General features: G+C 43.4%; 1 protein-coding gene across 3 annotated transcripts in view; it reads right to left on the bottom strand.

The window, feature by feature from the left end:
* Window positions 1–18,515, bottom strand: part of LOC119967587 (lysophospholipid acyltransferase 2-like) — a 236,789-nt gene that overhangs the window by 123,668 nt on the left and 94,606 nt on the right. For all 3 annotated transcript variants that reach the window (XM_038800306.1, XM_038800308.1, XM_038800307.1), the window contains one exon: window positions 18,263–18,340. In XM_038800306.1, coding sequence (XP_038656234.1) covers window positions 18,263–18,340 — 78 coding nt within the window. The remainder of the gene's footprint in view (window positions 1–18,262; window positions 18,341–18,515) is intronic.

Below are 18,515 nucleotides of genomic sequence, written 5' to 3'. Positions count from 1 at the left end.
TATCTTACCTTGTTTGCTGCTGACAAAAATGGAGGCAAAGGTTTTGGGTCCCTTTGGCCCTCGTACACGCTCCTCCAATGGAACATGTTAGATGAAGCCTTCCGGTGTCGGAAAGTATCGAGTCTCCATCTGTCCAATAAACCCACCCACCCCCCCCTAAACTGGTAAAAAAAAATAAAAAATTAATAAAATAAATGAAAAAAAGAAAAATTAAATGAATAAAATAAATGAATGAATGAATAAAACCACTACAGAACTTGTAAAACAAAAAGCTGCAACCGTTTAAAAAGATAGCGGCCACACTGCGCATGGGTGCCCGATTATAGGCGGGCTGAATAAATTTTTTTTTTTTTTTTTTAAAACAGGTTCACGGCCGCTTGCCGCCAGCGTTATGAAAAGCCGGCTGCTGCGCGGGGATTTGCGCGATCAGGAGCGCCGCGGACAACAGCACCGCGACCCTCCCAACACCCACCCACGACCCACCCACAGGTTGGACCCTCGACTTTGAAGAACACTGATGTAGGGCACTCCCTGTGCACAAAAGGCAACACGCATGCCATCGATTAGCCCCTCGAGCACTGGAATGATCCTCGGTCGTAGAAGTTCATGGCTTTGGTGACCTTCACGGCCACCGGGAGCAGGTATCCTCCTGCTCCTCCACGTGGTGCAAAGTCCATGAGGACATGGCCCTCTGGGTCCCTACGTGGCCGGATCCTCGGTGTGGGGCGGCCCCTGCACATGGGCTGCCACCTTGAGTCTCTGTCGATGTTTCTGCCACCACCGCCTTCTCTGGCATCTGGCTGCCGCGCCTGCCAGCAGCACCAGCAGGGCACAATCTGCAGGGTCCAAGACATCGCCCACCCTGTGCAACAATTGTAAGGAATTGGTGAGGGTGTGAGACAGACAACCAGCGGTGTCTTCCACCTCAGGATCCTCCTGTCCCTCTCCCCCCGCATCGGACATGCCCTGCCCATGCACTCCTGGCTGCAGTGGTGGCTCCTTCTCCCCGGACCCCACACATTGTACCCCAGACCCCTGCATGGGTGCTAGTTCCCTCCCCGGTGCATACACCCACCCTCTGGTCACCAATATGTCCCCGGTGCTGGGACCCAGCCTCCGAGTGTTTGATGTTGGCCGCAGTGTTCAGGCATAGTGTTCAGGCATCACAATCTGATTGGGATGTTAGGCAACAATTCCCACATGCTACATGGCATGCCTACCCACGTGGATCCACTTGGGATGGGTTAATGTTCACTTAACTACTACGTGGGATGGGTTAGTGTTCACTTAACTACTACGTGCCAATTCCCAATTAGCTGTAGCCTTCAGCAGCGCAGCCAGAGGTCTCCGCTTTCAGTGGGATTTATGAGTGGTCGGTGGGACCGGCCGGCAAGGGCTGTCCTTGGAACAGAACCACACGGTCGAGGATTTGGCACAGTGAGAAGAAGTTAGGTGTCTCAGCGCTTGCGCGTCTCTCCTGCGATTTAACGGCCTTGTCACACTCTCACTCAAGGGCAACACAGTCATTAAATCGTGCCGAATGCCTCAAGAAAAAACAACAAATAGAGGAAATTAGGGAGAAAGATCTGCATTTCAGTTATTTCCATTAGACTATAAAAAGCACTGGTGTTGAGGGGAAAAACTGAATAAGTTAACGCAGCTCATAACATCCCATTGATCAAAAAGAATAGCTTGATTTACTCAGCATAACCCAACCACATACTTTATTTTAAACATTATTACTAGAGAATGTGTATGTTCCTTCCCTGAATCAATATTTGCATGTGTCTGACTAGTAAATTCTAACATATCGTCACCATTTTTTCCTTTACCCCTCTACTTAATTTTGCTTTACTGTTTGTCGGAGTGAGATGGGTGGAGGGGGTTGATATGCAATTCTGGTACAGTATTAATATTTTACGAGTTATAAAACACATATTCGCTACACCTTTGACACTGCAACCGAATCCAGTCCAGTCATGATAACATTTTCATCTCGTCAATCGCTTTAACTTAATATAATAAATACACTCCAGATTTTCAGGAAATTACTAACTCTTGCCCATTTTCTAGATCAGTTCGGACTAAATTTGTGATTGAAGTGTCCCTGATTTGGACAGGGATACAATGTCAGCAAGATTTTATGATTAAAAAGAAGGGCAAGTTTTAAAAGCATTACTGGGTTTCTATGATAGCTGTGGGGTGGTGTTGTTAGGAGGCACCATCCACTGTAGCCAAAGCCACAAAGGCCAGCAAGTCCCAGGATCGTCACATTAGCTGGCTTACAGAGAGCCAGCAGATGGGATGCTACAAATAGCCTCAGAGCCTCTAGGCTAGGGAAGAATAAAAATTTAACCCTAAGTACCACACCTCATTGTTGTCTGGTGATCTTTGCTGGAAAGTTCAAAGAAAGAGGTACATGACAATGTCTCCACAATCAAATAGCCCAAATCACTGAAGAATGGTCACCCACTTGAAACAAGAACTCTTGCCACTGATGATATCAGACCTGCTGAACACTTTTTCATTAAATACAAAACCCTGCACCACTTGCCTCAAGGATCAACAATGAGTCATTAGGGAGCTGCTATTATCAGCGGAACATTATCCCAGTAGTTAGGACTTTCAAAAGGGAAAAATTGGAAAAAGTTACAACTCTTAAGTTATTTCAACTTGAGTTCTACCTCAACACTTATCACTGTAAAAGGATGAAATTAGAAATCCCACCGAAGAGACAAAGACTACCAAAAATGTGCGTTTATTCAACATTCAACTGAATTAATGGGGACAAATTGCACAAGAGAAGGGGTTGATCACGGCCCCCAGTGATGTTGTGGATCAAGCAATTGGGGTCAAGACCTCCTCAGGCTGCTGTGGATTGGAAACAGAGACTTGACAGTCCTGGGATCGCCTGTGAGGTCCTTTTAAGTGTGCCCAACCTTTATCGCGGTGGGTGTGGCCTAATTTAATGAGCTGAAGCCCAATTGCTGACAACAACAAAGCCTTCAAAACATGTGTCCTAGCTGTCTGCATCGGTAACCCCAAGGTTTGAATTCCTGCCACCTATCTCCAGTTAAGAACTCTTCCTTTCCACCCACCAGCACACCCAACCCAACAACCTCCCCCATTCCCAACACCAAAAAATCCTTCCTCATTCCAGAATTTTCACTTGGTTTTACCAAGTGTAAAGCATTCAAATGGGTCATTGTGGAAATAATTTGGAAAGTGCTGCACAAGAGTCCATGCACAATTCAAGTTCACCCCCTTCCTCTCAGTCTTACTATTCTACAAGATATCGTGCATTAATAAGCTGCATCATTGGGAATGTGGGGAAGTAGTTGGGAGAGAGAGGATATTGGTGTAGCCATACCCACTTGCGTTCTCCAACAACCACACAACACACGGGGCAAAAACATCATCTACACTCACCTTTAGTGGCAGGGGTAATAAAAATCAATGGATAGCACTCATAAGCAACACAGTGTGGTACACGCTCATCCCTAGAAGGCAGCATGGTGGCATAGTAATTAGCAATGCTGGCTCACACCACCAGGGACCCGGGTTCAATTCCAAACTTGGCTGCCCAACTGTATGGTGTTTGTACAGTCTCCCAGTGTCTGCACAAGTTTCCTCTGGGTGCTCCAGTTTCCTCCCACAGTCTAAAGTTGTGCAGGTTAGGTGGATTGGCCATAACAAATTGCCCCTTAGTGTCCAGGGATGTGTAGGTTAGGTTATGGGGATAGGGCGGAGTGGATGAGTGCACACTCGATGGGCTTAATGACCTCCTTCTGCAGTGTAGGGATTCGATGATTCTAATGCCGGGACTAGTTTGACATGTCCCAACAAATGACCCGATTTGAGACAATAATTCATCCATACACCTCTGACTTGGTTTCATACATCTCAATACAGCAGAAGGTACTGTCATATGAGAGTACCTTTAAGAAATGCGTGTTTCAGAAATGTACTTTTAAGAAATGGGTGTTTTGGTAGAGCAGATGGATGAGGATTTCAAAAGGTGGGACATGCTCCTGCTATCTCTAGCGGGGAGGGTGCAGACCGTTAAGATGACGGTCAACCCCATATTTCTATTCGTCTTCCAGTGCCTTCCCATCTTCATCCTTAAGTCCTTCTTTAAGCGGGTGAACAAGATCATCTCGGGATTTGTATGGGCAAATAAGACCCCGGGAGTAAAGAGACTGTACCTAGAGCCGAACTTTTGCAGCTATTATTGGGCGGCTAACATAGCCATGATTAGGAAATGGGTATTGGGGGAGTGGTCGACGTGGGAGCGGTTAGAGGCGGCCTCATGTAAAGGCACCTAGGCTTGCAACGGCACTTCTGCCGTTCTCGCCGGCCCGCCACTCCTCTAGTCTGGTGGTGGTGGCGGCATTAAAGATCTGTGGTCAGTGGAGAAGGTACAGGGGGGTAAAGATCTGTGGTCAGTGGAGAAGGCACAGGGGGGTGGAGGGAGCTACAGTCTGGACTCCGATATGCAACAATCACAGATTTGTCCCAGGCAGGATAGACGGAGGGTTTTAAAGCTGGCATCAGGCAGGCATTAAAAGGATGGGAGACCTGTTTATAGACGGGACCTTTCCCAGCCTGAAAGCGCTGGAGGAGAAATTCAGTTTGCCCTCGAGAAATGCTTTCAGAAACCTTCAGGTACGCGCCTTTCTGAAAAAGGTGGTATCATTTCCGCTGCTACCCCCATAATTGTGTGAGAGGTTTGCGGGAAGCCCTGCAGATCATGTTCTTATGTTCTGGGCATGCCGGGCTCTTAAGGGATTCTGGCAGGGATTTGCTCAGGCAATGTCCAAGATCTTAGGGATGTGGGTGGTGCCGAGTCCAGAGATAGCAATCTTTGGTGTGTCAAACGATCTGGGAGTTCAGGAAGCGAAAGAGGCCGACGTGTTGGCCTTTGCCTCCCTGGTAGCCCAGAGACGGATCTTTTAATGTGGAGGGACTCAAAGCCACCAAGTGTACAGACCTGGGTTAGTGACATGGCTGGGTTTCTCAGTCTCGAGAAAATAAAGTTTGCCTTGAGAGGATCCGTGGCGGGGTTCTCTCGGAGGTGGCAGCCGTTCCTCGACTTTTTAAGGACAGCAGTAAAGGTCAGCTGAGGCAGCATCCCCGGGGGAGGGGGGTAATCGTTACGTTGTATTGTTCCTTTCTTTGTCCATACGATTCATATGGATTGGCTTAGTGAACTTAAAAACAGTGAGGGGTGAGCATATTGTGGTTGTTTTTCAGGTGTGGTGTTCTAGTTTAAATAGGGTGTGTGTAGTGGACAATGGCTCTTTCAGAGGCTGAGGTTTTTGGGGGTGGAGACGGTCACATGCAATACCTTACGGACATGTAAAATTGCCCGAGATATAGTCTGACTCAGTAGAAATGGCAGATCCAGTTGCAGATTAAGCAACTTGAACATGAAAAAGAATTAAAGCAGCTTGAATATGCCATGACAAAAAGAAAGAGAAATGGAGATACAGATTGGGGAAAAAGAAAAGGAGAGAGAAGAAAGAAACAAGGAAAGAGATAGAGAAGAAAGGGAAAAAGAGAGAGAGTTCAGAAAATGGCTATGATGCATAAGTCAGTTAAAATTGGTAGACATGAAGGGAAACGTACATTTGGAGGATATTGATGCAGACAGTGAAAAAGAACGTAATAGTCGAAGGCTTGATGGGGATCTATTTAAATATGTCCAAGCATTGCCAAGGTTTGATGAGAAGGAGGTGGAAGCCTTTTTCATTTCATTTGAGAAGGTAGCTAAACAAATGAAATGGCCACAGGACATGTGGGTATTACGGATTCAAACAAAGCTGGTAGGTAGGGCTAGTGAAATGTTTGCATCACTCCCGGAGGAGGTATCTGGGTTGTATTAGGAGGTGAAAAAATCCATCTTACGTGCATATGAACTAGTGCCTGAAGCAAAGAAATTTGTCAAACATACATGGAGTTTGAAAGGATCAGAGTAATTTTGATAGGTGGATAAGGACTTTGAAAATAGACCAAACGTATGAAGCTCTCAGAGAAATTATACTTCTGAAGGAGTTTAAAAATTCAATTCCTGATGTAGTGAGAAGTCATGTGGAAGAGCAGAGGGTTAAAACTGCAAGATTAGCAGCAGAAATGGCAGACGATTATGAATTAGTTCATAAATCAAAGCTTGGTTTCAGACGTCAGTTTCAGCCTGTGAGGGTTAGAAACAGGGGAAAAAAGAAATACTCAAGTGATAAAGGTAAAGGTGATCTGATGGGAGATAATAAGGAGAGTGTACCTCAGATTTTAAAAATCCAGGGGGGTGGAAGAGACATGAAAAGTTTCAAATGTTTTCACTGCAATAAACTAGGCTATGTAAAGTCACAGTGTTGGTGGTTGAAGAAAAGCACGGGAAAGGCGGATGTGGTAAAACAGGATAAGACAGTGGAGTTTGTTAAAGTGGTAAAGGAAAGACCAAGTGAAGCGAAGGAGGTGCAAAAGATTGTGCAGCCTGATTAAGAGGTGATTGATAAGGAGGTGCCAGATCTCTTTGAAGAATTTATTTGTGTGGGTAAAGTTTACTCACTTGTATCAGGAGGAGCAGGTAAAGAAGTCACAATTTTAAGAGATACGGGAGCTAGTCAATCTTTAATGGTAAGAGATGAGGAGTTATGTAGTTTGGGAAGAATATTGCCAGAAAAGGTGGTAATATGTGGAATTCAGGGTGAGAGGAGTAGTGTTCCATTATATAAGGCAAGGTTGGAAAGTCCAGTGAAGAGTGGTGGAGTGATAGTAAGAGTAATAGAGAAACTACCTTGTCCAGGAATACAGTTTATCTTGGGTAATGATATCGCTGGATCGCAGGTGGAAGTGATGCCTACTGCGGTTGACAAGCCAATGCAAAATCAGACAACTGAAGTATTGAAGGACGAATATCCTGGGATTTTTACCGGATTGTGTCGTAACAAGGTTGCAAAGTCATAGGTTAAGACAAGAGGAGAAATCAAAGAGTGAAGATGAAGTTGAAGTTGAAGTGCAATTATCAGAAACGATTTTTGATCAGATGGTTGAAAAAGAACAAGAACAAGTGGAGGATAAGGTGGATATTTTTAGTTCAGGAAAATTAGCGGAGTTACAACATAAAGATATAGAAATAAAACGGATGTATCAGAAAGCATACACAGAAGAGGAATCCGAGTCTATACCAGAGTGTTATTACCGTAAAAGTAATGTCTTGATGAGAAAATGGAGACGTTTACGTATGCAGGCGGATGAAAAGTGGGCAGATGTTTATCAAGTAGTATTGCCGGTAGGGTATAGAAAGGAAGTGTTGCGAGTTGCACACGAGGTACCAGTGGGAGGTCATTTGGGAATAAGGAAAACTCAAACTAAAATACAGAAAAAATTTTATTGGCCTGGACTACATAAAGATGTAGTTAAATTTTGGCACACATGTCAAGTGATCGGGAAACCTCAAGCAGTGATAAAACCCATTAATACTCTTAATACCCATTCCAGCATTTGAGGAACCTTTTACAAAGGTCCTAATTGATTGCGTCGGACTGCTTCCTAAAATGAAAAGTGGGAATCAATATCCTTTGACTATAATGGATATGTCTACTAGGTTCCAGAGGCTATTTCAGTACATAATATTAGTTGAAAAGACTGTGGAGGAGTTATAAATTCTTTACTAGATCTGGACTACCCACAGAAACACAAAATTTGATCAAGGATCAAATTTTACCTCAAGGTTCAAAGAAGTTATGGATAGCTTAGGAATAAAACAATTTAAATCAACTGCGTACCATCCAGAATCGCAGGGAGCATTAGAAAGGTGGCATCAGACATGAAAGACAATGTGGGCAGCTTATTGTCACGATTATCCAGAGGATTGGGATAAAGGAATTCCATTCGTACTGTTTGCAATTAGGGATGCACCTAATGAGTCAACAAAATTCAGTCCTTTTGAACAATTTTTGGTCATGAGGTAAGAGGACCACTTAAATTGATTAAGGAAAAATTGGTGAGTGAGAAATCAGAACTTACATTATTGGATTACGTGTCAAATCTTAGGGAACAATTAAATAGAGTAGGTGAATTGGCTGGACATTTAAAAGTTTCACAAAATGTGATGAAACAGGTAGCAGACAAGGAATCCAAAGTTCGTAGTTTTGTCAGTGGAGATAATGTTTTAGTGTTGTTACCAGTGGTAGGTGAGCCTTTAAAAGCAAGGTTTTGTGGACCTTATCAGATTGAAAGAAAATTAAGTGATATGAATTATGTAGTAAAAACATCAGATAGAAGGAAGACTCACCGAGTGTGTCATGTGAATATGCTTAAAAGGTACTGTGAAAAGGAAGGAGAGAAGAGGAGGAGGTTTTAATGATTCTAACTCAGAAGTGACAAACCAAATCCACATGACTGCGAATTTGACATACGTCAATTTAAATTGGAAAATGAGGATGTTCTTAAAAATTGGGATAAATTGTACCTTCCAGAGGAAAAACGAACTGACCTGAAAGAGTTATGGATATCACATGGGCATGTTTGTAGAGATAAATTGGGAAGTACTAAAATGGCTATACATGATGTAGGTGTGGGAAATTTTGTGCCAATCAAACAACATCCATACAGACTGAACACTTTTAAATTGGCACAGGTTAACATTGAGATTGAGTGTGCTTAAAAATGGCATAAAATTGAAGTGGGTTGGAGCCAATGGAGCTCACCCATAGTGATGGTACCTAAACCAGTTGTGTTTCTATAGTCCGCACACAACCTAAATGGTTGTGTGGGGACTATAGAAAGATTAATGCAGTTACAAGAACGGACTCTTATCCTATCCCACGTTTGGAGGATTGCATTGAGAAAGTGGGACAATCAGCTTTTATTTCCAAATTGGATTTACTTAAAGGTTACTGGCAGGTACTTTTATCCAATAGGGCGAAGGAGATTTCAGCTTTTGTGATTCCAGATGGTATATACCAATTCAAAGTTATACCATTTAGCATGAAAAACACCCCAGCCACATTTCAACGGTTAACTAACAGCGTTGTTTCAAGATTATCCAATTGTGCGGTATACATCGACAATTTGGTAATTTTCAGCCAGACATGGAAAGAACATTTAAAACATCTAATGGAGTTATTCGATTGACTTCAGGAGGTGGGTTTGATGATAAACGTAGCCAAAAGTGAATTTGGAAAAGCCCAAGTCACTTTCCTTGGCCATACAATTGGACAGGGTCAAATGGTCACACGGGATGAGAAACCAACAGTTATGGAGGAGTTTTCGATGCCGTCAAGATGAAGGGCATTAATGCGATTTCTTGATATGGAGTGGATTTGATCGAACATTTGTGAAACATTTTTGTAGCGTGGTTGCTCCATTGATGGACTTGCTGAAGAATCGTCGAAAATTTCAGTGGACTGCGGAGTTTCAACCTGCATTTGACTGCCTGAAAGCTGTGATTACCAATGCTCCTGTGTTGGAGAATTACAAGAGACTCTGATCAGATTGAACTAAAGTATCTGACTTTAAAGAGAAATGCCGAGGCGTAGAGGAATGGATGGATCATGCAGAGGTCTTCTTGTTCAAAGAGACTGTCAATCGAGAAGGATTTCACTTGGAGGAAGAAGAAAAGGGAAAAAATGGACTATATTATTATACCTGTTTGCGTGTATTGTTTTTTGAAACAAAAGTATATTTACTGTGTGCATTTCTTAAAGGATAGTGAAAAGGTGAAAAATGAAACTAACTTGAAGTTGGTTTATTTTTTTTCTTGGGGGTGGTGTCATGTGAGAGTACGTTTAAGAAATGGGTGTTTATCAGTGATGTCAGTGTGTGGGTGGAGCTGGGCTGTCTGTCAACTTTTTACTTTCGTTTTAGGCTGTTTGTTGCAGGGTCTGTAATCTAAAGACTGTAAATCGATCCTTTGGTTATTTATAACTAATAACTGCTCTCAGTAGTGACGTTAACCTGATATGCTTCCGTTAAATGTTTTCTCTTTAATTCCTAGGCTGTCCTTTTAACATCCATAAGATTTACTTTGTGTTGTATTCTTTGGGGGTAGTATTTGAATTAATGGTTGCTAAGATGTTCACTGTATGGTTTAAAAAGGTTAACTTGAGTTCATAGAATAAACATCGTTTTGCTTTAAAAAAATACTTTTCTATTTCTGCTGTACCACACCTGTGGAGTGGGCAGTGTGCTCCTCGTACCACAATCTAGTAAAAGTTTTGGGTCTGGTGAACTCCATGATATACTTTGGGGCTCTCTTAACCCAGGCCCATAACACTACTTCCATCCACTAAAACCTATGAGGAACGACATACCTGTTTTCGAGGTGGATTGGCCATGCTAAATTTCCCCTTAGTGTCAAATGTGCAGGCTAGGTGAGGTTACGGGGGTATGGCGAGGAGTGGGCTTAGTCAAGGTGCTCTTTCAGAGGGTCGGCGCAGACTCGATTGGCAGAATGGCCTTCTTCTGCACTGTAGGAATTCTATGGTTCTAATTCATCAATGTGCAGTGATTTATCATTGCTGGCTGCCTCTACGGTGCCGACATTCCTAGAGTTCAGACATTAAGAGCTGGGCAGTCAAGAATGGTGTGTGCTTAAAACAGATTGGCTGCACTGGCAAAACTCAGAGTATAACCTTACCTTCCCCTAACATTCTCCCTAACATTCTCTCAGTCAAAAACGTCATACACCAGTTTTAGCCATTAGGTAATCTTCATTTAAGGTATCGATCAATAACCTCCCAAGCATAGCCTGGTGACGTTTCTCTCCCTTCAAGTGAGCAAATACAAGCCCATGAATTTAGAAAGGGACCCCTGTTGCAGTGTCAAAAGACATTTATTTGAGATGAACACACCTTGTCAAAAAGTTTTACTTTTTCTTTCCCTGTACTTGGTACTGCTGTTTAAAGCAGTCTTTGTTACAAGTTGTTTTGGAGGTTTTTTTTTAGCTCACGTAGCTAGACAGCTGGTTCGTGATGCAGATCAAAGCCAGCAACGTGGGTTCTATTCATGTACTGGTTGAGGTTATTAATGAAGGCCCACCTTCTCAATCTTGCCCCTCACGGGAGGCGTGATTATCCTCAGGTTTCCCCTCAAAGGGGAAAGATGCCCATGGCCATTTGGGACTATGGCGACTTAAACTTTTACCTATTGGAGAGTGGTGGCTGGCACAACACAATTATAATAGTGGTGATATTTTTCATTAAGAAACTTGTGCACAGTCCAAAGGCTGAATCGGAGTGTGCCCTACATCAAAACAAATCTACACAGAAACAAAGTAATAAAGTTATGATCCCGTTAGGGATAACATTTAAAAAGAAATGGAACACCTCGCAGGAACCAAAAGAACAATGTCACAAGATTACACTTACTAAAAAAAAAGAATAAACTTTACTGTACAGAGAACAAATTAAACAAAGCAAATATGATTAAGTTATCACATATGCTTTGCACTCAGGTTTGCTCCTTACTTCTCCAAGGATTCTCTTCCAAAACAGTTTTTTTTAAAAATTAATTCATGGGACGTGGGCTCCCCTAGCATCTTTTCTTGAAGTGCTGCAGTCCATATGGTGTAGGAACATCCAGTGTTGTTAGAGAGGGAGTTCCAGGATGTTGGTCAGTGAAAGAATGGGGATATATTTCCAAGTCAGGATGGTGAGTGACTTGGAGAGGGGGAGGGGGGGGTGTTGTTCACAAGGATCTGCTTCCTTTGTCCTTCTACGTGGTGGGTTTAGAAAGTGCTGTCTAAGGAGCTTTGCAGAGATCTGGAGTGGCACAAACCGCAGCCACTGTGCGCCAGTGGTGGAGAGAATGTTTGTGGTGCCAATTGGATTCGAGTTTTGCTGCAGCATCCAGGCAAGTGGGTCTATTCCATTACACTCCTGACTTGTGCCTTGTGAACAGGCTTTGGGGAGTTAGGAGTTAAATTACTCATCACAAGATTCCGAGCCTCTGACCTGCTCTTGTAATCAGTATTTATATGGCTAGTTCAGTTAAGTTTCCGGACAATGGTAACCCCACAGAATGTTGATAATGGGGGATTTTGGCAATGGTCATACCATTGAATGTGAAGGGGCAAAGGTTAGATTCTCTCTTGTTGGAGACGGTCCTTGTGTGGTGCGAATGTTACATGTCACTTGCCAACCCAGGCTTAGATATTGTCCAGGTCTTGCTGCATTTAGACTTGGACTGTTCAGTATTGAAGTCACAAATGGTACTGAACATTGTGCAGTCATCAGCAAATATCTTAATTTCTGACCTTTAGATGGAAGGAAGGTCATTGAAGGTCACTACCCTGAAGAACTCCTGTAGTGATGTCTTGGAATGGAGGTAATTAACCCTAACCATAACCATTTTTCTGTGCTAGATACAACAGCAACCAATGGAGAATCCCCACCCAACTCCTCCTCGATTACCCAACCCTTTCCCCCACCCACCCCAATTCAAGTCCAGTTTTGCTAGGGCTCCTTGATGCCAGAGTTGGTCAAATGCTGCCTTGATATCAAGAGCAGTCGCTCCCACCTCACCTCTGGATTCAGCTCTTTTGTCCATGTTGATGACCTCTTCGATCACTTTACTGGTGATCGAGAGTACACAATCTGGTAATTGGCCAGGTTGGATTTGTCCTGCTGTGTGTGTATACAGGATTTACCTACGCACTTATCCACATTGCTGGGTTAATGCCAGTATTGTAGCTACACTGGAACAGCTATGCTCAGGGTGCAGCAAGTTCTGGAGCACTATTGCCAGACCATTGTCAGGGCCCATAACCTTTGCGGTGTCTAGTCCCTTCAGCCATTTATTGATATCACATGCAGCAAATTTAATTGGCTGAAGACTGGCATCGGTGATGCTGGGGACCTCAGGAGGAGGAGACAGAGGTGGATCATTCACTCGGCACTTCTGCCTGAAGATTGTTACAAATGCGTCAGCTTCATCTTTTTCACTATGTACTGGGCTCCCCCATCATTGAGGACTGGGATACTTGTGGAGCCTCCACCTCCTCTAGTGAGTTGTTTAATTGTCCACCACCATTTCATGGCTGGATAGGACAGGACTCCAGAGCTTAGATCTGATCCATTGGGTATGGAATTACTTAACTCAGTTTATTTCTATAGGGATCACCCATGAGTATGCTAGTATCCTCTGGTGGATTCTCATCCCTGGCTATTCTCAGAGATAAAACTGTCATTTACATTGCTCGACTGTGGATGCCCCAGTCCCTTCTTCTGACTATTTATCAATACTTTAAAGCTAATTCAACTGAGGCTCACTGTAGATTCTCCAACTAACTTTACACTAAGCAAACTTCCAGCTTCTGTTCCCTCAAGACTTAATTAGGCTTTCCCACGCAGCTAATTTAGATTGTGTTTTATTCACCTTACAGTGTAGGTCTATTTAACTGTCATTGACTTTGGCTATCTTCTCTCAGTGAGCTGCAAACCACAATTAACTCTCTCAGCAACCACTCAAGATAAATTGAAATCAGAGAACCTCCCCAAGTGTCACCCATCGCCATGACGATATAACCTTCTCTGAGCTGTCCTCATAACTGACTTTTGAGTTAATTATCCCTCATTTACAATTTTGATCGATCAGATGAAGTAAATGTGTTTTACCACCTTTCAGAGTTTAGTGATGCTAATGCCCAAAACAAAAACATCTCTCTTGACTGCCTTTGTTCTTGCAAGCAAGGCAGACATCACATATCTAGCACTTGACGGTACACACTGAAACCACTGTAAGCCCACCCACTGTGTTCTTATCTTCTATTCTGACTTATCAGAAATAGATCATCTTTTGAACAGCCATTTCTTGAGGTTTACTGGCAACCACTAAAACAGTGTTTTAATTATCTTATCTTCTTAGCTGCAAACTTCTTAAGACATGGTCCCAACCTTTTAAGTGCAATAGGTTCCAAGCCTGCTTTATGGATTGTTTGTCACATGTACCAAGGTATAGTGAAAAGTATTGTTCTGCGAGCAGCTCAACAGATCATTAAGTACACGAAAAGAAAAGGAAATAAAAGAAAATATATAATAGGTCAACACAAGGTACACAATGTAACTACGTAACACCGGCAACGGGTGAAGCATACAGGGGTGGAGTCTTAATGAGGTCAGTCCATAAGAGGGTCATTTAGGAGTCTGGTAACAGCAGGGAAGAAGCTGTTTTTGAGTCTGTTTGTGAGTGTTCTCAGACTTTTGTTATCGCCTGCCCAATGGAAGAAGTTGGAAGAGTGAGTAAGCCGGGTGGGAGGGGTCTTTGATTATGCTGCCCGCTTTCCCCAGGCAGCGGCAGGTGTAGATGGAGTCAATGGATGGGAGGTAATGTTCGCGTGCTGGACTATGCTATGTTCATGACTCTCTGAAGTTTCTTGCTGTCTTGGGCCGAGCTGTGATGCAGCCAGATAGGATGCTTTCTGTGGTGCATCTGTAAATGTTGGTCAGAGTTAATGTGGACATGCTGAATTTCCTTAGTTTCCTGAGGAAGTGAAAAAGTGAAAGTGAAAATCGCTTATTGTCACAAGTAGGCTTCAAATTAAGTTACTGTGAAAAGCCCCTAGTCGCCACATTCCGGCACCTGTTCGGGGAGGCTGTTACGGGAGTATAGGCACTGTTGTGCTTTCTTGGTGGTAGCATCGATGTGGGTGGACAGGACAGATTTTGAGGGATGTGTACCCCTCGGAATTTTAACCTGCTAACCATTTCCACCTCAGCCCGGTTATCCTGACAGGGGTGTATACAGTACGTTGCTTTCGCAAGCCAATGACCAGCTCATTAGTTTTGCTGGAATTGAGGCATAGATTGTTCGCTGCACCACTCCACTAGGTTCTCAAGCCCCCTCCTGTATTCTGACTCATCGTTGTTCAAGATCCAGCCCACTATGGTCGTATCGTCAGCCAACTTGTAGATGAAGTTGGAACCAAGTTTTGCCACACAGTGGTGTGTATACAGGGAGTATAGTAGGGGGCTAAGTATGCAGCCTTGCAGGGCTTTAATTGCATTGATCACATTTGACAGTTAGGACTCTTAATTCTTAAAACTACAAATTATATATGAAAATACAGGAACCATGAACTAGCTATTCGCAACAATGCAACTATCTTGGAGTATCAAAAACAGGCAAACAAATTTAGCAGCTCACAGGAAAGTGGTAGAAAGGATATTAAAGGAGGAATGTAGAATTAAAATTACAAACCAATACACCATTCCTACATTACTGGCACTGAAGTGCTTATAGATTTTACCATTTAAGTACTTCACTGAGGACCCAAACCATGGAAGGGGTGGGACTACATCAGTATCTTTCCGTCCCATATCTTTAGGGGTTGAATTTAATTTGGGGCGGCACAGTGGCACAAATGGGTGACGCTGTGGCTTCACGGCGCCAGGGTCCCAGGTTCGATTCCCCACTGGGTCACTGTCTGTGTAGAGTCTGCGCGTTCTCCCAGTGTCTGCGTGGGTTTCCTCCAGGTGCTCCGGTTTCCTCCCACAGTCCAAAGACGCACAGGTCAGGTGGCTTGGCCATGCTAAATTGCCCTCAGTGTCCAAAAAGGTTAGGAGGGGTGATTGGGTTACGGGGATAGGGTGGAAGTGAGGGCTTAAGTGGGTCGGTGCAAACTTGATGGCCGAATGACCTCCTTCTGCACTGTAAATTCTATGTTCTATGTTAATTGAACCTCTGAATTGCCTTGATTGTTCTGGGCAAGTGGACGTAGCCAGTTCTGCAAATGTATACATTGCACAAGGGATTTTCTGAACTTAGTACAAACATTAAATCTTCATGTTTGTAAAGTTTGAAGCTTTGTGATAGGAGATATGGACGTACAAATGGGAAAGAGGGCCCCAAGATCAATCCCAGAGCACGATTCTGTTTGTGCATGTGAAATACCAGGGTGCCATACAGCAGAGCATATTCGATCAAGGAACAGGTATAACAAATGTAGATCAACAACAGGCAGTCTGAAGAGGAGCAGAGAATAAATACTGTTCATTTATTCTTTTATTACACTTGGGTATCTTACTTCAAGTTGGCTTGAATGTGTATCCCCAAGATTTAAGGCTTTCACTTTTATCAGGGTCTAACTGCCTAGCTTTGTGTCAAGGGGTATGTGTTCATATCTACCAAAATCTAGTCAAATGTCATTACATTTAGTAGCATTTTTAAAAATGTATTGTTGTTCATAGATGTGGGCATCATTGACTAGACCAGTATTGTATTGACCATCCGCATGCCCCTCGAGAAGGTGATAATTGAGCCACCTTCTGGAAGTGTTGCAATCTATGTGTTGTAGCTATATGCACAGTGCTGTTTGGAAAGGAGTTCCAAAATTTGACCCCAGTGGTTAGCACTCTGCCTCACAGCTCCAGGGACCCGGGTTCAATTCCGGCCTCGAGTGACTGTGTGGGGAGTTTGCACTTTCTCCCAGTGTCAGTTTGGGTTTCCTCCAGATGCTCCGGTTTCCTCCCACAGTCCAAAGATGTGCAGGTTAGGTTGATTGGCCAAAAAGATTAGGCGGGTCTACTAGGTTACGGGGATAGGATGGAGGCGCTGGCTTAAGTAGGGTGCTCTTTCCAAGAGCCGGTGCAGACTAGATGGGCCGAATGGCCTCCTTCCACACTGTAAATTCCATGATTCTATGAACAGTTCCAAGTCAGGATGATGTGGGGCTTGGAGGGGAATTTGCAAGTGGTGCCATCCTGCCCTTGTCCTTCTAGGTGGCAGAGGACCAGAGTTTGGAAGATACTTTCAAAGGAGATGTGGCAAGTTACTGTAGTTCACCTTGTAGGTGGTACACACAAACTACTGTTTGTGGTGAAGGGAGTGAATGCTTATGGTTGTGGTGTCAAGCTTAGAATGTTTCTGAAGCTGCACTCATCCAGGTGAGTGGAGAGTATTCCATCACACTTGTGCCTTGTAGATGGTGGACAGACTTTGGGGAGACAGGAGGCAGGTTACCCACCACCAGAATTCCCAGCCTCTGACCCACTCTTGTAGCCACAGTGTTTAACCACTTCAGTTTCTGATCATGTAACCCCCAGGATTTTGACAGTGGAGAATTCAGTAATGGTAATTCCATTGAATGCCATGGGAGGGTGGTTCGATTCACTCATTATGAGATGGCTATTGCCTGCCACTGGTGTAGTGAGAATGTTGTTCTCCACTTATCAGTCCATGCCTGAATATCATCCAGGTCATATGCTGCATATGGGCACAGACTGCTTCAGTTTCTGAATCTTTGCAAATGGCACTGAATATGTGCAATCATCAATGAACACCTCCACTCCTGATCATACAATAGAGGGAAGGGCATTGATGAAGCAACTGAAGGTGGGTGAGCACAGTTCCCCAAGGAACTCCAGCTGTGTCTGAAATGATTGATCTCCAACAACTGCAACCATCTTCCTTTGCGCTAGGTACCACTCCAACCAGTTCCCGCAAAACACACTGATATTCCCAGTTTCTTCACATTTGCTTTGGCTCCTTGATGCGAAAAGTCAATCTAACGCTACTTCAATGTCAAGGGCAGTCACTCTCACCTCACCTTTAGGGTTCAGCTTTTCTTGTATAACGAAGTCAGGAACTGAATGGAATGCCCCAGGTGGAAACTAAAATGAACATTAGTAAGATTATTGTTGTGCAAGTGTTGCTTGATAGCACTGCCGATGACTGTTTCCATTACTTTGATAACATTGTCGACTTATTGGGCAGTAATTGGCTCTGTTGGATTTGTCCTACTTTTTGTGGACAGGACATACATCAACAATTTTGCACATTGTTGGGTAGAGGCCAGTGCAGTAGTTGCATACCTTTTGCTGACAGTGTGAAGGGTTTCCTGACCTGCACTGATAGCATCCTATAGCCATCATATCATCCACATATTTGCAATATTTGAGGCAAGAAGTGAGCATCATTAATAAGGGTTAGGAAAAGAATCAGCCCTGGCTAAATGTCTTGAGGCACACCTGCTGGTAGTTGAGCACTTTGGATAGGCAACCATAGTACCTGACAGAGTAGACTGAGGAAATCAGCAATTCACTAGACAAAAGTCTCATGTAAACTTCTTAAATCACAACAATAAAGATCAACCCTGACAAACACCGTTAGAAAATCAGTTATAATATTGCAGTTATTCACACCAAGGGATGATTTCTTTTGAAAAGAAGAATTTTCAACTCTCCGTGTGGAACTTGCAAGAAACTGTGGACACAGCTCAACTAAAACACACAAATATAGATCCTTCGCTGAAAATACTCACTTGTGCATGTGCCCCGCACCAACAATGATCATGATGCAGTAACAAATTCCACTCTGCACAACAAAATGCAAGGTATACCTAAAAGGAAAATAAATCGATGTTAGAGTTAATAACATTCTAGACAAAATGCAGTCAGCGCTAAACTCCAAGCTGCTGTTACATTACAAATGTCACCCAGATACACAAGTTTCTTTTATATGCAACATAAAAACATGGCATTTTAACAATGAAATAGAATTCAATGAAGTGGGGA

The sequence above is a fragment of the Scyliorhinus canicula genome, chromosome 6 (genome assembly GCF_902713615.1).
Source record: "Scyliorhinus canicula chromosome 6, sScyCan1.1, whole genome shotgun sequence".
Classification (NCBI taxonomy): domain Eukaryota; kingdom Metazoa; phylum Chordata; class Chondrichthyes; order Carcharhiniformes; family Scyliorhinidae; genus Scyliorhinus; species Scyliorhinus canicula.
The sequence above is the reverse complement of the archived record's forward strand: the minus strand, read 5'-3'. Positions and strand labels throughout refer to the sequence as shown.